We start from the raw sequence: 16,888 nt of genomic DNA, 5'->3' as shown, positions 1-16,888 counted from the left end.
CTTCCTCTGAGTTATTCCTCTACTCACAGTTCACACTATCTTCTTTTCTTCCACTTTCCCTACAAATAGGCAGGCCTGTCATTACAAGGTTATGTAAGAGCACAATGCCAAGTGCTGGAGCCGTCATGGAGCAAAATACTACACTCAAGCCATATAGTGAGCCGAACCCACTTAACAGTACTAGCTTATGCCTGCTGTCCTTGGATGGCGGCGGCGTGCAAGGCCTCTCATCACTGTACATCCTGAAGAGCATCGTGGACGGATTAAACCATGTGTGGGAGCAGATGAATCTCCCTCCAGTGAAGCCATGCGAAGTGTTCAACCTTATCAGGGGTACAGGTACTAGGGGGCAAGTGGATGAGTAGACTTCTCATATTTAATCTGACGCACTAACTGTTGGCAAGCCTCATTGCGATCATGCTGGGCCGCCTAGGGATGGATGTTGGTAAGTGTATAGACACATACAGTGACCTTACTGCAACAGTGTTTGGCGAGAAGCTGAGGTCAATCCCTGTCAACTTTAAGGGCAAAGTCACGGTCCGATTCGACTCAGCAAAGCTGGCGAGCGCAATCAAAAAGGTGGTCGAGCACAGCGGAGCATCCAAACAGGACCTTTTTAACAACAGCATTGATCACAGATGCAGAACGTAAGTAGATTACTATTCAATGTAATATGTCTAACATAGCCAGCTTCATTTGCACCAGCAACCATCACACAAAGGACAGCATCTCTCACGAGCCAAATATCCATGTGATGATTTGCCAAGCCGCCCTCGCGACATCTGCCACCACAACCTTTTTCGAACCTATCACCATTGGAGACCGCTCATTTGCTGATGGCGGTCTAGGCGCGAACAATCCGGTAGACAAGGTAGAGGGCGAGGCGTCAAATATATGGTGCTTTAAGACAGGAGATCTAAAGCCGCTGGTCAAGTGCTTCATCTCAATTGGCACAGGGAACCCCGGCAAGAAGCCTTTAGAAACGACAGACGCCAACCACAGCCTCACTCTCACAGTTGCACAACTTCTGGAAACAGAACGTATAAACGCCGAAGCAGAAAATGAAGACCTTAGACATCAGATCCATGCGCTTTTGGACAGGTCGAAGCAGCGGCGACTGAGTAGTCTTAAGGAAAGATGTGACGCTCTACATGCTGAGGTCGTGGCTTCTGACGAGTCCGTCCAACGGGCTGCGGTTCAATACCACCAACACCTTGATCAATGGAACGCGAGGAATGAAAACTTCACTCAAGATATGGCTCTTTTGAAGAACAACATCAAGATAAGGATGGAGACAGACCAAGAGGTAAGATACCTGTACATCTGTCAATGGCTTGACTAATCAAAATAGACTTTGAATCAGCGAAATTCCTCAGTACAGCAAGACATGGAACGGGTAGACCAGAAACTGCGATATTGGGTGGAAGGTCAAATGCAAGACATGACTGAACAAGCGGGAGCCTTGGATAACTTTATTACCATGGCACAGTTAAAGTGTATTCTTTTGCACTAGGAGCATGTGGAGGTGTTAAACAATCTTGCTACAACAGCCCGAAATTCACACCCCGCTGTCCAGGGGGATTTGGACGACTTTGTCTAGTATATCCAAACCATCTTTTTGACGCCCACTGGTCTTCAGAATAGTTGCTGCCTACATGAGCTGCTGATTTGGACCTTACACCCCACCATGTTTGAAAAATTCATGGCAAAGCAAGAGAGCTTAGCAGAGGAGCTAAGCCGCAGAGAGTGCCTCAAGCGGGCGTGCGATGTTGTACTGTGTGTGGCTGTGGCCGAGAGCACGCGGGGCGAGGCGCCCTTGTCATCAGCCTTGCTCTTGAACGCATAATTAGGAGTCACCACCGAATGGCAAGATAACACTTTCTACTGCTACCAGCCGATCAACGGTAGAAAGCCCCGATCACCCAGTCACCCCAGATTATTTACAGGCAATCGCCGCCTATCCTAAACGTGGCATAGACTATTTCAGATCCCAAGGATGCAGCCTCTGTCAATTCAACAGAAATCATATACTAATCAAGTAAAACTAGAATCAGTGAGATTAAATAAATGAAAGTCTGGTGAGGCGGTATTATATCCATCTTCTGTCTCAGACTTGCTGAGCTTATATTGACTAGTCCCATAGTCAATATGTGCTACTATCACTGTATAGTGCAGGTCTTCTCGCCACAATCTGGGTCTGAAGTGTCTCTCTCATCCCGTGGCCCTGAAAAGGTCTTTTGGCAGATGACAGTCCATAAGTTCTCCTACTGACCATCAGACAATCCTTTCAAGAAGTTGGACGACAGGAAAGTTACCGTAGCCATCCATGCGTAGTTATCTGCATTCCTAAGGGCGTCACTTTCCTTGAGATTGCGGGTTTTGAGAGGTCCATAGCTATTGGCAACGTCTATTATACTTTCTCCCAGCCTGTCTGAAGTTGGTAAAGGTACGGCGAATGGTGTGGTATATGTTCTTTGGTGTGAAACTCACACAGCCTTTCCAATAGTGTCCGCGTGCCTGTGGTTATATGTATTAGTTATCCAATAAATATCTCCACCGTGTATGCGTCACTGCAAAAGGAGTTACTCACAAGAACTCATGCAATAGAGTGGCACCCATCACAGCCATGGTAGCACCAACGGTGTCCCCGAAATTCTCACATCTAACATCTTTGATGAGTGGCTTGTTATAAAGACAGTCACATAGATGGATAAGCTGGTTGCCCTTTTCATCTTTACCAGTATATGCTAACAAGTTAGGAGCATCTCCACATTGTTGGTTCACATCAATATTTGTGATGTAGAGATCCCCCAATTCATCTGCACGTCTTGCAGGGTTACCGCCAAGTGCTTTCTAGAAAACACTCTGGACCTTGTTTTTATCAACTTTGTTAAAGTAATGTTTGAAAACGCCGTCGTTAAGACCATTGATAACATAGTCCATCAGCTGAAGACTGTCACGGAAGGCCTGTCGAATCTTGAGGTTCTTTTTTCGGTCATCGGCGTTTTTATTATCAAAGTTGACAAGTTACGGCAATGAATGTTTAGTTATCTGGCTTCGAGCTTCAAGTTCCAGCGCAGTGATAAAATCTTAATGCAGTTCTCCAAAGGGGGTTAAAGGGGAACAGGTAGAATGGACTCTGTAGGATAAGCCACTGATCTGATTGCCAACATGGCTGAAATAGCCACAGCGAGGGTAAAAAAGCTATGCATCCTGGAGGAAGTGCTATCAAAAGAGCTCAAATCTTGTGACAATGCAAAAACTCAGAGTATCTTCGGATTCTTTTGAAGAAAGAGATACTGTAAATTGGCTGAGCACGACCCCTTCTTTATATTTCATGGCCAATGCCCTAGAGCACTTATCACCCTGCAAGCATCCTGTTATCCCCCCATCGACGTTGTTTTCTGACCAAGTCACCACAGAGTGCATGTGCTTGTCATCAACAGCCACGACGTCCAGTGTTCTGGCTTCGTGCCAAGGAGCAAAAAGCTAGATGAATACCCTGTTGATTATAACATATGGACGTCATTGCGATCTCTCAATCCTGTGATTGATGCAGGGGTGCGGGCAAATGTTGTCCTCGAGATATTTTTCGAATGCTTCGGGCGTCAATGGAATCGATAAAGAGCTAATAGCTAAGCACCATTCTCTGGGACGTGCTGTCCCTCCAGACCATGTACTTACACTAGTTCTGACTGAGAAAGAGGAGGTCAACCATTTCCTGCCTTTCGGGAGCCGAAGGAACGTAGGTCTCGTCCCAGAGCTATCCGGGGAATACCGCAGCGGTTGCTGCGAGACACCCATAGACGGTGCATAGATGCCCCTAAGTGGCCTCTAAAAAGTACCTCAAGAATGGGGCACCAGCTACGTTACCTCCAGGCAGCGCCGCAGCAGAATATCGTCAACATTGGCAAATGGATTTGAGGATATTGGATGAGTCATTTTTGCCAGTAACATGTCGCTACTTCAAAGAAATCCTCTTATTTCAATGCGGAGCATGCCAAGAAGGTTTTCTGCCCCATCAGGATGCCGCAAGGGCTTCATTGAAGCTCTATGCTAGATATACTACGACCATGTTAGGTGAGGTCTTCTTTTCTAACGGGTTATGTGCACATCAGTGTTATTGCTAGTCGACAGTCCCGTCAAGGGATCCACAAACAAGCTTGCCTATCTTAGGGCCTGTAAATTCTTACTCCTCGACAGTGAAGCTAGCGGAACCCTGCATCACGAGGGGGATTGGCTGCATCTCACTGTCCCCCACTAGCTCAGGCCGCCGTTTCACAAGGCCCGCTCCAGCATCCTGTCCTTCCAGAACCTGCTCCTTCGACCCATATCGATACCAGGATATCTGATTCAACTTATTCCCGAGCTCAACACGATACATCGATCCCACTTCCAAATATGTGACCTGAGAAAAAGCCGCTGCAACTTTGGCCTCATTCTCATTAGTTATAACTAGCTCCCCACACGCAGCTCTAAGTCGCTCAGGATTGTCTTTATTGTGTGGCTGGCTCCTAGGACAGGGCCATAAGGTAAACATCACTTGGTGAGGCACACCAGGCTGAAGGGTGACAAAATATCGCTCAAAAGGGGTTTGATGGGGATATCAGACACCCCACCAAAGCTATAATGTTTGGTCAGGCTTGGACGTTTCGCGGGAGTGCCTGTGTCAACATTAACGAAGTCAAAGCCGTTTTCATAGAGGGCTATGCCGCTAGGGTCTAGGAGGGTGCCAAATACAAGGATAGTAAGCGGCTTGTCGGGCGTATTCGGTGTTTGAGGAAGAGTTGCCTCAATGGTGATGTGGAACTCATCGTCAGAACTGTATTTGTGGAGTGTGGATGATGAGACAGTAACAGCGATATTAATCTGGGTTGGGGGTGGAATTTGGGAGTCTCTAAAAAGAAAAAGTTTTCGAAAAAAATTCGCCATGATGATATCTAGACGAATTTGGACTTTGTTGAATTGAACTAGATAGTTGACCAAAGAGCTTTTATATTTGCAGGCAAGATCCTGGCTGGTGGCAAAAGAACAGGCAGATGTTTTCCTAAGACCTCCGCAAAAGTTAAACGGTTATTTCTCTACTCCACCTTAATCTAGTTAGATTAGTTAGGGTAGGTATAATGTATCATCATACTCTATACTGGCATAGTCTTGTAAACAGCTATTTGAGTTTCAGTCCCCTGTTCACTTCAGAATTCGGATAGTACGACTCCCTCTCTAATAAAGTATTATTAGTCACTATGGCGGTCCTATTATCAATCTATCAAGTTCATAAAGAAGGGTAACCACATCTGATTCTTCCCATCATATGGCCCCTATAGCCTTGTTTATGAGCTGTCTTTAGCCACATGCCTCTCAAGTATCTCCATGGAAATCATTGTCTAGACCCACTTCACTACAGCCTAGCTTAGCTGATCCACCTTAACTGCACATAGTACACCAGTCCGGGATCCTGCAGTAGTTCTTCCCCCGCAGGGATACACAGAGCGCGATAAGGGTTCTGCCTTTTGCCACCTTGGATTGTAGGGGTGTTTTGATCACTTGTGGTCTGATGTCTTGCCTTGGGAACCCTTGAAACTGCGTCCATAGTATCATTGGCTGGCCGACTCCTGTCCGATCTATCAACCAACCTCGTTTGTCCCTTCTCTTGATGGCCAGGCTGAGGTTTCTCAGGTATCCTGGTCTCGGCGCCATCTCCTTGGTCACTATTCTGATCAGCCTGCCAGGGGTGCCCTCAGACCTGTCGCCAACGTGTTCCCTTATTCCCTTTTTTGCTACCTTCGATGCCTTCTCGTTGCCTTGGGTGCCCAGGTGTGAGGGAGTTCAATGAATCCAGAAATTAAGCCTGCCTTCTTGCTGCTTTGTCTGGAGACAGTAGGGTAGGTTCCAGAGGATAATACTATGATTGTCAGCCCGGAATTTGTACTGCTTGTAACACTAAGTGGCTGTCAGTGACGATCACCACATCGCGTATGTGGTGGCAGAGAGTGATCACTAACACAAGTAGGACCCCTAGTAGTTTTGCTGCGTAGATCGTGGTCTCTGATTACCATCCCATGTGCGCTGAGTATATTTCTTAGTGGCGCAGGCACACCGCTGCCCCCTAACCCCGGCCCCGCCCGCCTTAGCTGTTGATGCCACATCTACGTATGTCATATTACTGCTAGATGCAGCAATCTGGCAGTATTACCCTTGCTTTGAACTGTCCCATGACTCCCATCGCTTATGGGCAGTTGGGCGGTTAGTAATAGTCACATATTGTCTGGAGCTCCTGGGACACCCCAGCATTGCACTAGTGTAGTGACAAGCATAATGATAGTCACATATTGTATGTTTTATGGAAGTGAGGGATTGTTAGTGGAATTTTCCGCGGTCTTCTATTAAACCACCCCAGCAACTTGAATGGACCGCCCAATAAGTCCCCATGACAACCCAGGAACTCACAAACCTGGATTATAAGCAAATTCTTTGTCTGAATCCCATAGTATTTTAATACTTAGAGGTCCGAACTTGCATAGATGGTTTAAATATATTACTCTCCAGCCCCGTCAGCCCAAAATGCCTCCTAATGTTGATGAAACTCCTGCTCAGTAATTCTCTGCTCCTCTATTTATTTATGTAGTGGAATCCTACTCCATCCACTGGATTAACCCTAGAGCTCATCCATTATTTATAATAATTTCCTTCATCTATTATCAAAAAGCTCTCTATTAAATTTGCTCTCCCAGCCCACATTATAATAGAGCTTCTATAGCACTCTTTATTTGTGTGCATTCATATCGCTATCCAGTAATTCTTGGACCTTAGAATCAAGTATGGTTCCTCGCTTTCGCTCTATATTTGTATCAAGTTATCAGTTCATGACGAGGGGCTTAAAATGACGAGGAGCTTAATATCGGGGGGAAATGCGCAAGCCTCTCGCGATGAGCCGACGGAGGTGACTCGGGATTGTGCGGCAGCGTCACCTCCCCGGCCAGGTGATAGCAGCATCCGTAGCCGCAGCCATTCTGTTGATAATTCCACAGGCAGGGGAGATCCCACCACCATCTGAATATGTGGGGATTACCTTTTGGAGCTATGAACGAGAGGACTGGAGGCTATCGGACCAGCTCGAAGTAGATCCGTCGGATCCGTCGCCGGTAGAACGTGTTGCGAAAAGATTATACGAGGAAGGGTTATTCATTATACGACAAGGGTATGCAGAGTCTCAGTCCAGCACAGAGTTATCACGCGGCTACTATTGATGGGAATATAGCGATATTTATCGCTTCCGCGCACGAGGAGAAACCTGCAACTGAAGGCCGGCCGATTCGTGAGGGACAAAAAGATTCTATCATTTTAAAAATGGTAGTAAAGAATGGAATGAACAATAGCCGCAATACACACTAAACATAAGGTCATCTTCCCATGTAACTCAAGGCACCACAATACTCTTCCAACTCCAATCATCTGCCACGCCTTCTGTGCCCGTAGCGGTAGATCAGCACTCGGCAAGAGCTCTCTGACACGTGCCCCTCGCTGCCTGGAGGAGGAAGGAATAATAGTTTCGCAAGCTTGAGGAAGGAAACTCGCCTCGACTGATATCAGGGCGATATATGAAGGAAGGAGGAGCACAAGATGAAGGGCCAACATCAAGACAGATACCGAGATATCTGACAGGGTGATGTTCGACTTTCTCGCAAAAGTCACATTCTCGTGCGGCGTACCGCTAAAATTCTCAATGATGGAAGGAATATGACTCATACAAGTTTCAGTGGAGGCATAGATCAAGGCCGGAATAGTCAAGGATTTCCATCGTCTCCAGTCGCGCCGTCTGCTAACTTGGTTGATCTGGTCTCGAGGAAGGATCGTACGAGCGGACCAGAAGAAATGGTTCTCTGCGAGCACGACTGATGAGACGACATAAGCAAGCGGCCTTAGGGTTCCATGTTTCAGCACCAGAGATGATAACAGCTTGGTTAAAGAAGAGTGAGCAGTCCAATAAGAACATGCCGCGCCAAAGCCACTGAAGAGAAGATAGAGACCACCCTTGCTGTAGAGGGAAGAAAGCGTCTGTGTAAGCTGTCGGCAAGAGGGAATCCGCTTTTCGCCGCCCGTTTCATGGGAGTCAGTCTGGGCCTCGGCGGTTTCGAGTATCAATATGGACATAACAACGTGACCGATCACATATTGGATCTTGCTGCCATGAGTCACCGGAGAGACGGGGATTCTGAGAGAGGGACGAAACTCACTAGCAAGTTGAAGATAATACCCACAATAACTGGGATTAAGCAGGTGAAGTCTTTTGCTTGGGCAGGTTTCTCTTGTAACAGCCTATGAGCTCGCGCAAGGAGAGGGTCATCGCCCGAAGAATGGATAAATGTGTTTAACAATTCGCGGAAGAGCGACAACACGAAGTTTGGGCGTGGAGAGTATGCCATCATTCGGGCTTTGAGGGTGAGCCTTGTTGATGGAAGAACTTAGGGGATGAGTGATGGCTGGCGATACAATTTCTCTCCGCGCCCGTTGATGGAAGCAAAATAGATTCGTAATGCCTGCTCATGTATATATGATGTCTCAGGTAGAAGGGAATTTGGTTGCCCTTCACTCCAACCAATCGCAAAAATAACGCAGTTGGTTCAATCCTAAAACCAAGCTAACACCAAGCTAATATAAGACTACGGGAGATCCCCCAGACTCTGGACCAATGGATGGCTAATAATATCAATACGTGATATAGTTCAGGCCACATTATTTCTGGTCCTTGGTATCAAAAAGGGTTACATCCGACTGCGCTGCTGGAAACTGAGATCACCAATCACTTCTACCCCTACTTGGGATTCCCAGTCCGTATTTTCTGGTTTAACTCGACTTGTATGTTGTCGAGGATATATTATTATATTCCGTTTGATATACCCTACCCATCACTCCAAGATATACATACTGGGTTGCTGCTGTAAATATGGACGGCTGACCTTGGGCATGACAACGAATGGAGAAAGACACGGGCGAGCATAAGGGCCGCAGAACTAAGCGCCATGATTTGAACATGATTTTATTATCCCGCAAGGCCTAGAGACCCTAGATTCACGTTGATAGCCTATTGGTCTTGCCTGCCCACCCAACACATACGGGAGAGTCCCTTTGAAAATATCAACGCCGGAAGAATGCGCACATATAGTTTCATGTCCAAGAAAAAGGATCGCGGGGGAGTGATAGAATCGATGATGAGAATGGTGATGAAGGCGAAGGTCGTCGCAGCGATGACTCCTATCTAAGCCTCAAGAGGTAGCTCGGGGGCCAAAGGCCCCAATACATAGACCTATGCACAATTGACGTTTTTAGTATACATTAGTAGCTCATCCAATCCCTAAGACAAGACGCATGCTTCCTGTTAATCTGCAGGTGTCTGTATATCTAATAGACTGCTTTTAGGCTACTAAAACGGGGCCGCACCCTGAATGTGCGGCCCGTACTCTCCGAGGTCGAGTCATCATAGCTATGAACCCTTGAGGCATACAACATTCTCCATTCATGGTATCTAGGATCGAAATGATATCCACATATCCACCGTCTTATCCATTCAGAGGACAATGCTCGGCTTACTCCCGGATCTTCTCGGCATACTTGGCTGCCAGATCCCCGGCCAACTGTTTCAGCGATCCAGAGCCCATGATCTCCAACACGCTCATCGTGAGTCCAAATACCTGCTTGATCCACCGCCGTAACTCAATCGCCATCAGCGAATCGAGCCCGATGTGCGCCAGCGTCCGGCCAATCTCGACCTCTTCATCCGGTTTGAGCATCAAGTCGTGGATCTTCTTGCCCACTTCGACGGCGAGAAAATCCACCCCTCCCCGCGTAAGAGGCCCTTGTCCCCCATCTCGCGCACACGTTCCAGGAAGGCCTGCAGGGCGCTCGCCTTCGCGCCGTTTTTGCCGTCTCTGGCGCTCTCCGACTCCCGCACCCGCCGATTGTGGTAAAGCCCCATGCGTCGATTGTGGCGCCAGCTGGCCCGGTTGTGCGGGTCGCCCAGGTCCTGCTCGGAGCGCAGTCCCATCACGACTTGAGATCGGTTCACCCATGGCCGGGGAGGGGTGGCTGTTGGACTTGTATTCCCGTCAGCGGACGGAGTGCTGTCGATGAGACTGAGCTCCACCAAGTCGAGGAACTCGCGCTCCCGCAAGGTGTAGATCCCTTGCGCCTTCATGTTCTTTTTGGCGTGCGGGTTCTCGGCGACGAACCCGACCCCCTCGACGGGGCAGATGTTCAGCACCGAGGCCGGCAGTCCGAGGGAATGTCGGTATTGGCAGAATGCCTCGAGGAATGTCCCCGTGGCGAGGTAGTTGGCCTGGCCGGGCGTGTCCACGGCGGTCAAAATGGAGCTGGCCAGCCAGAAGAAATCCAGCGGCTGGTCCTTCAACGCGTGATGGAGATTCCACGTCCCTGTCACCTTGGGCCCGTTGACTTCGACCCAATCCGAGTACGTCATCTCCAAGAGAGGCGCATCCTACCGCCATGTCAGTGGAATGAAATCGTTTGGGTCATTTTGGCAACTTCACCTTCAGCACCATGGCCAGCTGGAACACGCCCTTGATCGGCTTCTTCGTACTGGCAATAGACCGCTCAATATCCTCGAGGTTTTCGACGCTTCCCGCCACCAAGTGGACGCTGCATCCCATCTGCTCGAGCTCCTGGGACAGGCTCTGACTCTCTTCGTCCTTGCCGGCGCGTCGGGAAAGCAAGATCAAATCGGTGGCCCCATGCTCGACCATCCAAGTGGCCATGGATCGACCCAGACCACCCGTGCCTCCGACGAGGAGATACGCTGCCGCCGAGTCCAGGGTCAGGGCTCGCGATGGGAGCTCCTTCTTCAGCTCAAACGGGTGGTAGCGGCCAATGCACACCTGGCCGTCAGTGACCACAAACTCCTTGTCCGCATGGAGGCTAGCCTCATCTTTGGTGGTCCGAATTTTCTGCAAGACCCCGTGGACCAGTTCTTCAAACCGGGTCTCGTTGGTGTCAATCTCCAGGGTGAATAGTGGGAGGGACAGCTCCGTCCGCACCGTTCGAGCGACGCCGAGCGTCTGCGCAGACCGCGGGTCTTTGCACCGCACCTGGAATGGCGGACACAACCATAGAACCTTCTCGGCATCCAGGTGTCGGATCAGGGCCTGGAATGCGGCCAGCCGATCAGGCGACAGGTCTTCACCGAAGAAGTCGCTCTCCAATCCGACGCTGGCGATGATGTCCCGGCCCTTGGGCGGCATCTCCTCCCCCAGCCGGCACGTCTCGACCTGCCAGCCACCGTCCCGCAGATACAACTGGAGTCGCTTCACAATGTCAGCGTCCGCGCTCTGGCAGAGCAAGGTGACCGCTCGGTCAATCTCCGGCACATCGGCCTTCCGCGCAGGCTGGGAGATGATGGTGGCCGCCAGCCGGTAGGAAGGTACGTCCTGGTCCGGCACAACGGCGTCGACACCGGTGAAGCCGGCCGCCTTCAGTTCAGCATCCCACCGCTCCGGCTGGACATAGGGCTCCCAGTTGCGGCCATCAGCCTCGCCCAGCCACCATCCGACGAAGTTGCCAAAGATGTAGTTGGGCGACTTGATGAGGGAGCACAGTTCAGTCAGGATGATGAATCCATCGGGCTTGAGCAGCGGCTCCAGGTTCGACAGCGTTTCCTTCAAGGATGCGGTTGCGTGCACGACATTCGGGGCGAGGATGAGGTCGTAGGACGCGGCTTCGAAGCCCTGGGCGAGACCGTCTTGGGAGATGTCGAAGGTCCGGAACTCCATGTTGGGCGCGTAGGTGAACCGTTCTTTGGCCTGCGGGAAGAAGCCCGCGGAGACATCGGTAAAGGTATAGACGGAGTAGGGAGGGAGGCTGCTCCCGTCGACCAGACCGCGAAGGGTTCGCTCGGTGGTGCCGCCCGTGCCTGCGCCGACTTCGAGGATGCGAAGGTTCGGTCGGTTGTTGGAGAGCAAACGGACAAAGTCGCCGTATCCAAAGCTCACCGAGTCGTACAGCTCGGCGAGGATGTCGTCTTGCATCAGCAAGTCCAACGTGTCGGCTTCACCGGTGAAGATTTGGTCTGCATGCTCGCAGATGCGCTTGATGCCGACGGAGTAAGCGTGTCGGCCGGGAAGATCCAGGATCTTCGCGTATGTGTCTTGGATGAGTTTCTGCCGTTCAACGCGAGGCAGTCCGACCCATTCCGTGGCATGCTCGACAAGGGTATACTGTCCAGCCTCCGCCATACGCACCTGCAGCGCGAGCCACTCACGGTATTTCGCCAGGTGTGGGTGGCACGGCGGGATGTGAGCCACCTTGTCCATCGACTCGAGCACACAGAGCAGAGTCAGGTGCTCTTCGAGTTCGATCTCCAGCAACGGTCGTTGCGGCTTGTCGAAGAGGCCGCTGTGATCCACGAAGTCGAAGTCAGGAAGCCACTGCAGGCGGGCGCCAGCATGAACATCAACCTGATCCGCCGCCTCCGCCGCCAGAGGAGCCAGCTGCAGCCCCGACATCCGCAAGGCTAACTTGCTGTTTTCGGTCACGCACTCCACTCCCTGAGTGAAGTCGTGTGCCCGGGCCCTCAGGTTGGCCGAGCCTCTGGAGACCTCGACATTCCCAACCACGACGGGTACCTCCAGCTGGTCGAGGTTGCGGCACAAGCCGCGAGCAGCTGCGACGATCAGCAGTTGGATACATGCGTCGATGGCCGTAGGGTGCAGGGCAAATGGCCACTTGTTCTCTCGCTGCGCGGGGCTCATGACTCGAGCCTCTGCCAGGGGATCCGTCGCGGAGGACGTGATATCCACGAGACGCTGGAACTCCGGCCCGAAAACGACCCCGACCCGTGCCATGGCCTCGTAAAATCTCGTGGGCGTGAGCTTTCGAGGCAGTCTCCTCTGAGCGGCAGACTCTGGCTCCCAAGGGAGTCTTTGAGTCTCAGCCAGTGGCGATACTTGGCCAGTGCAGTGGATCAACCAGGACGAGCCGTGACACGAAGCAATTGAGAAGTCGTACCAAGAGGGACCCTCGGCTGGAACACCCGTGTGGGCGTGTAATACAGTCACTACCTCCGTTGCCTTGGAATCGGTCAACACGAGGGCCTTGCGGGCTTCGACGTCCCGCAGACGGTAGCCCGTGTCAACTCCGGTAGTCTGTCGAATGGCCTCTCCCGCCATCACAATGTATCCAGCTAGAGGAAACACGACATCTTGGCGGATCTTATGGTCTGCAATCCAGGCCACGTCTTCCAGACTAAGCATGTTCCGCCATATCGGCGAGAAATCGGGCGAGTCGACCGTCCGCTCTCCGAGAAGAGAGTGATGTGGAAATGGGCGCTGGCGCCAGGCGCTGGACAGGCGGCTTTCATACCAGTATGATCCGCTGTGGTCCCAAGGATAGACGGGCAGTCCACACAGGGCTCGTCTGTCCTCTGGAAAGAGAGCTTTAACATCAAGGGGCACGGCCTCCTGATACATTTTGCCAACAGCAGACAGGAAGGTTGCGGCGCTGTCCTGGTGCCGGATCTGGCATGGGGTGTAATTACAGGGTTTCGATAGCGTCGAACAGATGTCGCGGAGGGGTCCGGCAAGTGTCGAGTGAGGGCCGACTTCCAGGAAGACACTGCTCCTCCCCCTTGCTTCTAGGTTCGTCATGGCGGAGTGAAATCGGACGGGGGAGGTCAGATTGTCCACCCAGTATTCCGGACCAAAAGAGGCGGGATCATCCACGGGTTTGCATATGACACTTGAGAGGAACAGAGCCTTGTCTGTAGAACGTGGGACGCCAAAATTGTTCTCCGCCCGGAGCAGCTCCAAGTATTCTATGCCCAACGGCTTCATATGATCTGCAAAAATGTGAGTAGACCGAAGATAACCTAAAGGAGAGGGTCAGGCGCACGAGAATGGTAAGCCATCTCAACTTTGAGGAGACGGGTAAAGATATCTGGCCTTTCTTCCTTCAAGCATGCTAGCATCTCCTTCAGGGCTTCCTTATCGCCGGAGATGGTCGTGCTGCTGGGACTGTTTTCACACGCGATGCACACACCAGCACGCAGGAATGGCAGCACATCGGCAGCCGATAATCCCACGGCTGCCATGGCACCACGGGAACGATCCGCATTCTTAGTGATATATCCGCGATAGTAAGCTACCGCAAGGGCATACTCGAGCGTGATATACCCGGCGGCGTACGCCGCTGCGATCTCACCGCTCGAATGACCGACAACTGCTGTGGGTTTGATGCCAAGTCGTTTGAGCTGGTGGAAGAGCGCCACTTGCAATGCCGTACAAAGCGGTTGGGCCATCTCGGCCCGGTTGATCTGGCTGTCCTCGGCTGGTTTCTGGAGCTCCTCTAGTTGGTCACGGTTAGCCAGGAGCCATGGTCCAATTCAACCCGTCAACATACCAAGTATAGACCAACAGGGGGGTTTGCGGAAGCTCTGCAAGATGCTATCCATGGAGGCCAAGTCATGCCGGAAGTTCGCATCCATCTGGATGAGCTTTTTCCCCATCTCTGCCCACTGGGCCCCCTGGCCGCTGAAGATCATCGTAATGGCCGGGGTGACCGCGGGGGCCTTGGAGAGACTGGATATTTGGAGCTCGCCATTTTGCCAGATGGCAAATGCCCGGTGGGGAAGCCGTTCTCGGCGGACGGCTAGAGTATACGCGATGTCGGAAATGGCGTCCGGGTGGTCACGGGCATAGGTCTTGTACGCTTCGACCTGCCCTCGGAGGGACGTTTGAGTATTGGCTGAAAAGAGAAGAAGCTGCGGGCTTTCGGTCGCCGGGGAATGTCCAACACGGCTGGTCCTCCTGGCAGCATGTCCATGTGCAAGGTGTTGGGCCACCGATTCGACAATCACCTGCGACGGTTAGTGCTATGATCTGAAAGAGGTGACTGATTCAATTACATGAGCATTGGAGCCGCCGATGCCGAATGAATTGACACTGATCCTTTCTGCCTTGTCCGACGGAAAGGGGGCGGGTTGTATGGGGACAACGAGCTTCTTCTCGACGAATGGGACTAGGAAATGGTCAGATCACTACCATCAGTAGAGTAGGAGTCGACTTACTCTTGGGATTGGGGTTTCTGAACTTGATATTTGGCGGGATTGTTTTATGCTCCAACGCAAGAACCGCTTTGATCAAGCTCGTGATGCCGGAACAGCCTTCAGAGTGCCCAATATTCGGCTTCACAGAGCCAATATACACGCCCCGTTCACCGAAGACGTTGCCAACCGCCGTGGCCTCGATGGGATCGCCTGTTGCAGTACCAGTGCCGTGGCACTTCGATGCGTTACTCAACCGTCTTTGTTCCTGGAAGCTTGAAACATACCTCGACGAAAGCCGTTTCACGGGGACTCAGCCCAGCTTGATCATAAACCTGGCGCATGAGGGCTTCATGTGCCTCGGCGTTGGGGCTCATGATTCCCATGCTCTTACCATCACTGTTGGTGCCTGTCCCCCGAATGACCGCCCGGATCGGATTCCCATCCCGGAGAGCATCGTCAAGTCGTTTGACATAGATTGCCGTAATGCCCTCCGCTCGAGCAAAACCGTCGGCCGACTCATCAAACGTCTTGCAGGAAGCTTCCGGGGAGAGAATGCCTTCCCCGAAGAAATTGGACGTCAGCGTCGGAGCTAGAATCAAACTCGTTCCGCCAACAATTGCGCCGCGTATGTCCCTAGCCTGTAGGGCCCGGCAGGCCTCGTGGAGGGCGACGAGTGACGCTGAGCAGGCGGTCTTGATTACCACACTGCGGGTTGTCAGCGAGATTGTGATGACGGAAGCAGGTGTCAAGGAAAAGAAAAGCAAGTCAAGGAAAGAAAGAAACAAACAATCAAAGAAAGAAAGAATATAATCAATAAACGGGACCTGGCAAGAGGTGACGGAAAGCTACCTTGGCCCTCGCAAGTCATATTCATATGATACTCGATTGGCGAGGATCATGTCACTATACCCAAGCACATTATAGCTTCGACTATGCTGTGGTTCCCGAAGACTCATCTCCATCCAATCGTGGCCAAAGTTCCCGATATAGCAGCCGACGTTTCGACCACGATAGTCTGTCTCCCCCGCGTCTTCGAGGCACTCTCGAGAGACTTCCAACAGCTGACGTTGCTGCGGATCACATTTTTCGAGCTCGGTCTTGGTCATGGAAAAGAAAGACGCATCGAGACTGGACAGGTCTTCATCCAGGAAGTAGCCATGCGTAGTCTTGATGGGGTCTCTGCCGTCGAGGGAGCCGTTGAAGCCAGAGATGTTGTACCGACTGGCCGGAATGGGCATCCGAGCATCTCGGCCGTTGACCAGGAGATCCCAGAAAGAGTCCCCATCCCGGATCCCTCCTGGGAGACGCAATCCCAGCCCACAGATTGCAATTGGCTCAGTGAACGGTGAACCGTTGGCCTGGCCTCCGTTCACAATGCCACGGTCAGAGTCCGAAGAGTCAAAAGGCCCAGAGACAGGCGAAGTATCCCGAGTTGAGGCACTCCCCACTGGTAACGATGGGACATCAAAGTGAGGAGAAGACATGGTATCTTTGAGACAGATAGATGGGAAAAAAGAAGATAGCGATTCCAAATGATCTGTATTTGACTCAGGAATTTGAAGCTCTGAAGACCATTGCTTCCAGTGGTTGATGGACCATTATATACATATGGATTTCCACCTAGACATGATATCTGGAACCGCACCTCTTCGACACTCAATTGCAGCCTGTTCCCGTTGAATCCTACTACACCCATAGTCCGCCCCAAACTAGTGTTCACGTTACGATAGTATGATCCCACGGAGGGATGAAGACTCCACGGGACAAGCAAAGAGACTCCAGACCTTGGAGTTGGGGTTATTCACAGTCCAATGACGGGAGAGCCACTGTCGATCCTAG

General features: G+C 51.4%; 4 protein-coding genes across 4 annotated transcripts; 1 reads left to right on the top strand and 3 right to left on the bottom strand.

Annotated features, from left to right (window-relative positions):
* Positions 1–125: 125 nt before the first annotated feature.
* On the top strand, positions 126–1,557 carry P174DRAFT_386398 (FabD/lysophospholipase-like protein; the record flags this gene model as incomplete). The annotated part of the gene is made up of 3 exons (XM_024823298.1): positions 126–361; positions 405–647; positions 691–1,557. The coding sequence occupies 3 exons, from the start codon at positions 126–128 to the stop codon at positions 1,340–1,342; spliced, it is 1,131 nt and encodes a 376-aa protein (XP_024683752.1). The 3' UTR covers positions 1,343–1,557.
* A 2,632-nt stretch (positions 1,558–4,189) lies between these two features.
* Positions 4,190–4,932, bottom strand: P174DRAFT_458726 (uncharacterized protein; the record flags this gene model as incomplete). Its single annotated transcript, XM_024829703.1, has 3 exons — positions 4,190–4,455; positions 4,558–4,582; positions 4,615–4,932. The coding sequence occupies 3 exons, from the start codon at positions 4,930–4,932 to the stop codon at positions 4,190–4,192; spliced, it is 609 nt and encodes a 202-aa protein (XP_024683751.1).
* A 2,409-nt stretch (positions 4,933–7,341) lies between these two features.
* P174DRAFT_510974 (uncharacterized protein) lies at positions 7,342–8,500 on the bottom strand (the record flags this gene model as incomplete). The annotated part of the gene is made up of 2 exons (XM_024831738.1): positions 8,235–8,500; positions 7,342–8,178 (listed from the first exon to the last, which is right to left on the bottom strand). Exons 1-2 carry the CDS (start codon positions 8,424–8,426, stop codon positions 7,342–7,344), a joined length of 1,029 nt encoding a protein of 342 aa, XP_024683750.1. The 5' UTR covers positions 8,427–8,500.
* A 1,084-nt stretch (positions 8,501–9,584) lies between these two features.
* Positions 9,585–16,533, bottom strand: fgnA (polyketide synthase fgnA; the record flags this gene model as incomplete). The annotated part of the gene is given in 11 exon segments (XM_024830716.1): positions 9,585–9,835; positions 9,877–10,492; positions 10,545–10,859; positions 10,890–13,523; positions 13,671–13,873; positions 13,897–14,349; positions 14,404–14,719; positions 14,909–15,021; positions 15,071–15,314; positions 15,334–15,754; positions 15,899–16,533. 11 exon segments carry the CDS (start codon positions 16,531–16,533, stop codon positions 9,585–9,587), a joined length of 6,201 nt encoding a protein of 2,066 aa, XP_024683749.1.
* Positions 16,534–16,888: the final 355 nt, after the last annotated feature.

This window comes from Aspergillus novofumigatus, assembly GCF_002847465.1.
Source record: "Aspergillus novofumigatus IBT 16806 chromosome Unknown P174scaffold_3, whole genome shotgun sequence".
In the NCBI taxonomy this organism is placed as follows: domain Eukaryota; kingdom Fungi; phylum Ascomycota; class Eurotiomycetes; order Eurotiales; family Aspergillaceae; genus Aspergillus; species Aspergillus novofumigatus.
This window is presented reverse-complemented; position numbering and strand designations above follow the sequence as displayed.